Here is a 7,471-nt window from a genome sequence, read left to right as displayed (position 1 = left end):
ACACGTTTTTTTATCATCTCTTCAATGAGGTGTGCTATAAAAACACAAAACACATAGACGCTATCGGTTTGAATTATAAATCAATTTTAATAGAGACTTATTTGAAAATTTGTTTCTAGGTTGACAAATTGTAGAATACCAGATCTAGCTGAATATTGTAGAATCATAATCACATAACGTAGAAAAATAATATTGAAACTATATTATAATATACTTATTATAAAAAGAATATTTTGTTATTTGTATTATAAATCGGTAAATTCATCTCAATATCTTAATAATCCATTTATCCATATCATATCAATCCATATCAGTTTAATGCAATAATAATCTATTAGTTTTTTAATGTAAAAAAATATAAATATTACGTAAATAAATATTAAGGTTGTTTTCGAACAGAAGTGAAACAACAACAAAAATTTATTTTTTAAATTATTTTTAATTAATTTAATTTTTGGCTGACCATACAGCTGTTTCGAGTATTGCCAAATAAATATTATAATATTAATATTAAATAAATATTAAGGACGAGTGCGAGTTAGGCTAAGTTGATGATAAACCAAATGGGAGATTTTTTGGTATTTTTTGCACTGCACACATTTAGCCATTTATCAACACGTATCGACACTACATTATCGGCACAACTTAGAATTTCCCTCATTTAGAACGCAACTTAGGCTAACTTGCACACGACCTTAGGACGTGTGCGAGTTAGGCTAAGTTGCGTTCTAAATGAGGGAAATTCTAAGATGAGCCGATAATGTAGTGATGTGTCGATACGTGTTGATAAATGGCTAAATGTGTGCAGTGCAAAAAATCCCAAAAAATCTCCCATTTGGTTTAGCATCAACTTAGCCTAACTCGCACACGACCTTAATATCAAATATAAAATAATTGTTTAGGAAATATTCCGCTAAGAAGAAAAAGACTATTTGAAGTTTTATCAGTAAATTAAATTATTAAAGAAAATTTAAATGTTATTATTCATTAATATTACGAACAAAATTATTTTATCACTATAATAATTATCTAAAAAATATTTTATTTATTATATATCTCTAGTTTCGAAAAAATTATTTATATTTCGACGTCTCCTTTCAGTCTTTAAACTTTTGCTTTACACAACGCGGCATAGGGAATAAGTACAAAAGCATATTAAAGGCAGCTAAACCAACAGCAAATGCACACGATGCAGCTACATCAATAGTTTCCTAAAAATTAGAAAAATTAAATAATTATTTCCAAAAATTTACATTAGCTTCAATCTTACATCTGGATCAGCTACTCCTAAGCGTTCATGCAAGAAATCTGCAGGCTTAGGACAAATATGCGATGCGGTGTCTGTGCAATTCATTTTACGCGACTGGAAGGCTATACTATGCAATAATGAAGACGCATAACGAGTATGTGTTCCTTTAGTATTATCCTGTAACCAAGGTTGTAAACCTTTATATGAACTACAGGAAAAAAATTCTACATTACGTATAGTCACAAATTAAAGACATCTTACTTACCGAACTGTACCACTAGCTAAAGCTATACTTATAACCAATATATAAGTGACAGCTATTGCCGCATTGAAGGGAACTTTGACCACCAATAAAAACGCTACTGTCAATTGTTCAGCCAGAACATAACTGGACCAGAGAGCAACCAAAAGATAAGCAAATACTGTGCCATTAGGAAATTTCGGATCCAATAGTAAACTGTGTAAGTAAAATAAAATTAATATAATATGAGAATAAAAATGTACTTCGCAACATTATTACTTACGGATAAATAACGCAGCTACCCAGTACAGCAGATATTATTGAGAATGGTATAGATACAGAATTATATGCAATCAATAAAGTAGCGCCTGAATACAGTCCTTCTGGAGTATCCTGTGAGAAACGTTTTCGCCAAATTGGAACTAAAAATTAATGAAATTAATTTATATAAATAAAATCAGTGAAATTCTAATTTACATAATGATGTAGTAGTGAATATTCCACATCCATATGATAAGCCAATTATATTCAAAATCATGCCATTTTTTGTGAAAAATCCATGTGCATCATCCTAGTATATAAAAATTTTACACATTTTTTTTAAATGTTAATAAATTAGTTCTAACTTTAGATATATAAATGTATTGTTTAATTTCATGAATAAAAATTTTTTTAATTTTTATGATGCAGAAGACCTTTATTTCCCAACTTTTCAACATAGTTTTTAGGCAAATAAAGGGTCACACATTCCGTGACTATCGTCATTTTCTCCTTATCTCTTTTGTCATTTAAAAAAATTTTCATTTCGTTTTTAAAACTATAACTTATATAATTTAGAAAAAAGTTTTACTAAAACTTACTCCGGCGTTTGTATAGAATAACCACATCAAACTCATTGCTATAGGTAATAAACATAAACGCAAAAATAATGATTTCATACCAGCGACACCACAAGAAAATGTTGAAGCCAACAGTTTTCTAAAAAATTATTATTCTTAATTAAATTATAAATTTTAAAAAACTAATAAAAACTTACAAATAGAGCATTATCCACACTTTTAATTCACCGGGCTTACCATAAGCTAATGGTACTTTACCAGTACCCATACTATTCAAAGGTGCATCTGATATTGGAGTTTCTCTAGAGAAACGCTCAACAAGCGCTTCGATCTGTTGGCTTGATTCCAAAAAACGATCACGGCTTCTGCAATTATAATAAAACACAATTTATTAGTAACTGAAAATTTACTAAAACGTAATCACATAATATCGGGGTATGTAATTATATTTAAACATACCTACGATCAACTGTAGACAAGCATAAATAATACATTAATGGATTTTCCAACTGTGGGCATGGAAAACCAATGCCATGAAAATATTCCAGCATAGCACGTGTACCACCTGAGTAAACTACGCCACCTAAACAAAGGAAGAGAGCACGATCTAAGAAAGGAAAAACATCTGAACGTGGTTTCTCCAAGGAAAGTAAAATGCCACAACCAGTCTTCTTAGCGGTATTCGAAAGTATCGAAATGAGCAAATAAGCACTTAATGGATCTAAGCCCTGTGTGGGTTCATCTAGTAGAAGCATAACTATAAAATATAAATAATTAAAATATTATATATAAACTATAGGTATATAAAAAATTAATATATTATTCTTTACTTGACTGCTTTGTAACTCATTTCCTTTATTTAATTTAATTTTTTTTTTCTAATAAGTGCTCAAAAACTTTGATAGTTTTTTCTTAAGTATGGTATTAAAAATATTATATAATATAAATTTATATCTGTATACATTAATTATGTTTACCGGGATCACGAACTAATTGAATTCCAATTGATAAACGTCTAGCTTCGCTTATATTCAAGTATTCAACACGTTTATGAGCAACCTGTGATAATGCTAAATCAGCTAACACTTGACGCACTTTTGAGCTTTTCAGATACCCGGATAGCTGTAAAAATATATAGACAGACTTAATACAAAAAAATAATAATTTTATTCAATAGTTTTTTACGATTGTAGGTGTGTAATGTAGAGTTTGAGCAACTGTAAGACCTGGTATAAATGTACAAGACTGAGTAACATATCCACAACGTTGTTGAAAGAGACCTTTTGTAAGTGGTGATCCATTCAGAAGTACTTGACCTCGCGTAGCACCATCTGCACGGCTTGATATAACATCAAGTAATGCACGTTTTCCACTACCTATACAAATTTAATGTTATAATAAAGTTAAATAAATGAAATTTACATTAAGTATTACAAATATATGATTTATTATAATTTTTATATACCTTTAGAGCCTAATATAGCCATAACTTCACCACTGTGTACAGTCAGATTAACTCCTTTCAGCACAAGAGCCGAACTTCCTCCTCCATTAAAACATCCACCACCGTCGACCTAAAATTTGGATATGTGTATACTATATATTTTGTAGTTTGTTTATCGACTCTTATATATTGATTAACAATTGTAACAATGATATAAGACTAGTTAGAGATTTGATTAACGAATTTTTCCGCATAAGATGTAATGTATATATATACCATATTTAAACGATATTCGCCAGTAACATTTATTAAACCAGTTAGAAAAAATGTTTAAATAATATATATGCTTAAAATATTTAGGTTACTGATCAATAAGAGCAAAAAGAAATTTATACTTGAAAGCAAGAACATTGTCTCAAAATAAAACTATTACTTTGTCTAACAATAGAATGCTTATCCATCTTGTCAAAGCATATGATAATGCCTTGAGTACATTACCCGAAAACTTGAGATGAGATGGTGCGAGATGAGCAAAATGGTCCCTGAAAATTTTCTGCATAACTGTTCAGGATCCAATCCGATGTTTCTATAGTTATGGTCGTTTCGGTAAATGTCGTGGACGATTCGAAACCTAAGAGACTTTGTACTAAATACGTTAAAGAGCACTTTCCTAATTCTTTCTTTTGGCCCATCATTATTTTCTGAATTGACTGAGTGTAACCCATCAATGTATAAATAACTCTTTTCGCTTCGTATTGTTTCGCCTTCAGCGCCAAAGGGATCATCGTTTCCAATGTTGTCACACAATGAATTAGGTAATCCGGTGTCCACATCGCCAAAATCATTAAGAGAATCGAGATATGACTGCAATTCGTTGATAAGATTTCAGCTTTCTTGATCGCCTCTTCCGCATTCACTTTTATTTTCTTCAAGGGTTTCTCTTCTTTTTCTTCCCGTTTCCTCTTCTTCGTCTCCTTCATTATAGTTGTTTTCACTTCTTGTGTGTTCGGAAGAACTTGTATCTCCGTCAGAAAAGGTTGTGCTGTAGAAATGTATCTTAAAGTAAAATAAAATACTTCCAGAACAAGAGGAAGATCCTATAATCAATGACTGAATGCAATATATGCGGACTTAAGAGTCATGAACCTCGAAATTGTATTACTTTATATTTTGGAGCTATATTATAAAGGAAACTCTGATCTACAAATGTAACAGCTAAGAATGATAGTGGACGATATTTTTATACTATATCGAATTATATACGTCTAAATGGACTTCTTAATTTTATTTAACTTATATACATTTAATAAAATGTTTAAATTTTTGTTTGCTTTTAGCAATCAAGTCTAACAAATTTTTTATTATATGTCTAAGAGTAATAGAGACGAACATTTTGAGTGGCAAAAAAAAATCTTAATAATTATTAATTAATTCCTTAATAATTACGAATATTTGATACTTTCTGTTAATTTATTAACACTATGTAGTATGATGTGTAATCGAGACCATTTTTTATGGTATAATATATGTGTATTATTAGTAGTTATATTCATTATTCGCGATTTATTTTCTCTACTTATTAAGTTTTAACTTAGTCTTAATCTATGTATGTTCCTTTAAGAGTTTAAAAAATATTTCCTTTTAGAAAAGGAAATTTTTTCCTTATATATTTAATATTCACTAAGAATATAATAATGTATTAGAATAAATTTTACTTGCACTCTCAAAAATAATCATTTACGAATAATTAAATACAAGAATTATTTCCAAGACCACTGATGATGGGTATTTGGCAATACTCGAAACAGCTGTATGGTCAGCCAAAAATTCAATTAATTAAAATAATATAAAATGAATTTTTGTTGTTGTAGTTCACTACTGTTCGAAAAAACCTCTTTAATAAATTTTATATAAAATTATTACTAGTTTATAAAATAAATATGATTTCCGATATTTCAAAATTTAATATTAAAAAATAAAATATCTCTATTTGGGTCTTATACGAACCTCGGTGGTGTGAAAAATATTGTGCGCTTCCAAAACATAATCACTCCCGATCATTTTCATGTCAATTGTGTGACGTCACACTTTATGCCGCTTTTGTTTTGTTAACAATTTTCTTTTATTTCATTCACAACATTCACAGGTGAACGAATTCTTCTATCACCAAACAAATATTTTTATTAACTTGTGGTAGTGAGAGTACGAACAAAAAGTATTTAAAGAGAAATAACAAAAGCCAAAAGTGAATAAATAACTAAAATGAAAAAACAATATTAAAATTTCAAATGTGCGAAAATACGTCTTAACACGAACGTTGCTTCTTCTAAACTGGAAACAAAAATTGTGAGCAAATGCTCAAATGGCTTAGAGTCAAGCTCTGGTGGTGACTTATTTGCATTTCCAATTGGTTTGAGAGAGAGCCGAAATCAGAGAACAGCTCATGATTTACTTGGAAATTGTTTTGGCCAAAATATTTGTGATCAGCACAAAGAATTGAAAAAAAAATTAACATTGTTGCCAACTTTTATGAAATTAGTATTTGAAGCAGAATAAAAATATTGTTAGAGATTTGATATAGAGAAAATAATATATATAAATTATAAGAGATATAATCTGCTAAGGCTTTATTTGTTTAAAATTTGTTTAATAATTTATCATAATACATCAATATTATATTTATCAATATTACATATCAATAATATATCAATGTATAATTGAAGTTATTGAACAACCAAATTATTTGAATTCAATAGAATATGCCTAAACATTATATATATATTTAGTTTTTTTTTTAATTTGTACTTCGCTTTGTGTATGTTCTTCAAAAAGTGTATACTATATTAATAAAAAAAATGCTTCTCTGACAGATAATGGATTAAAAAGTCTTTCTGTATAGAATTGAAAAAGTTTTACAAAGGAGTAAATGGTAATAAAATAGTTGGTTAGTTATAGTAGTTGAATTTATTAATTTATTTTATTATTTGTTAGTGTCTCAATAGTAATTTCAATAGCATCTATAAGAAATCTGTTTATTTCCATAATATTTTTAATTTTGCACTCCTATAGTAAGCTGTAATAACTCCTTTCAGCATGCCCATAGCTTCTCTATGTTAATAAGCATCCCCTACTGATTATCATTTTAGTTTGTAGCATTATTCTCATGATATATTATTACCAAAAAATCTCTTATTAAATATATTGTTATAATAATAAATTGCAAAATTATTAATTCACTTGTCTTTAATACTCTAATATAAATATTCAATTTAAGCATTGCCAACAATAAATTAAATTCGTGTACGACTTAATCAATGGTTGTGTTAGTTAGCTATTTACTCTCTTTGAGCCTATAAAACCAAGTAAAAACAGTTAATAAGAAAAAATTCCATTGGAAGCAGAATATAAACAAATAGCGAAACAATTTCAAATTGGATCTGTCAGCAAAAATGGCGTCAGAAATCGAGTTTAGTTCTCCGAGAGAGTTTGCGCACGCAGGTTATTGCTGCGCTCGGCGCGGTGCGTTTTTATTTCAATCAAAAAAAAAAAATTAATAAAAATAATTTAAACTGTTAAATAAATAAGAAAAATATTAATCAACAAATGAATATTAGTAAAAAAAAAACATAAGCACATATGCAAATTAAATGAAATTTAAGTTCTAAAAGTGTTTATACAAAGAGTTTCGATATAAAAGA

The 7,471-nt window shown here is 28.6% G+C and overlaps 1 protein-coding gene across 1 annotated transcript; it reads right to left on the bottom strand.

The window, feature by feature from the left end:
- Positions 1-1,029: 1,029 nt before the first annotated feature.
- Positions 1,030-5,997, bottom strand: LOC119681311 (ATP-binding cassette sub-family G member 5-like). Its single transcript, XM_038094464.1, has 12 exons — positions 5,781-5,997; positions 3,795-3,903; positions 3,515-3,705; positions 3,307-3,451; positions 2,789-3,086; positions 2,527-2,694; positions 2,351-2,468; positions 1,968-2,061; positions 1,774-1,912; positions 1,515-1,706; positions 1,271-1,457; positions 1,030-1,211 (listed from the first exon to the last, which is right to left on the bottom strand). Exons 1-12 carry the CDS (start codon positions 5,838-5,840, stop codon positions 1,098-1,100), a joined length of 1,815 nt encoding a protein of 604 aa, XP_037950392.1. The 5' UTR covers positions 5,841-5,997; the 3' UTR covers positions 1,030-1,097.
- Positions 5,998-7,471: the final 1,474 nt, after the last annotated feature.

This window comes from Teleopsis dalmanni, chromosome 2 (genome assembly GCF_002237135.1).
Source record: "Teleopsis dalmanni isolate 2A chromosome 2, ASM223713v2, whole genome shotgun sequence".
Taxonomy (NCBI): domain Eukaryota; kingdom Metazoa; phylum Arthropoda; class Insecta; order Diptera; family Diopsidae; genus Teleopsis; species Teleopsis dalmanni.
This window is presented reverse-complemented; position numbering and strand designations above follow the sequence as displayed.

What these genes read in the sequence shown, in the direction of transcription:
- LOC119681311 (XM_038094464.1), bottom strand. Translation starts at nt 5,840, where the DNA reads ATGAAAATGATCGGGAGTGATTATGTTTTGGAAGCGCACAATATTTTT. An exon ending in TTGTCTACAGTTGATCGTAG is followed by an intron (nt 2,695 to 2,788) that starts GTATGTTTAAAT and finishes TTATAATTGCAG; the next exon opens with AAGCCGTGATCGTTTTTTGG. An exon ending in TATTCTATACAAACGCCGGA is followed by an intron (nt 2,062 to 2,350) that starts GTAAGTTTTAGT and finishes TTTATATACTAG; the next exon opens with GATGATGCACATGGATTTTT.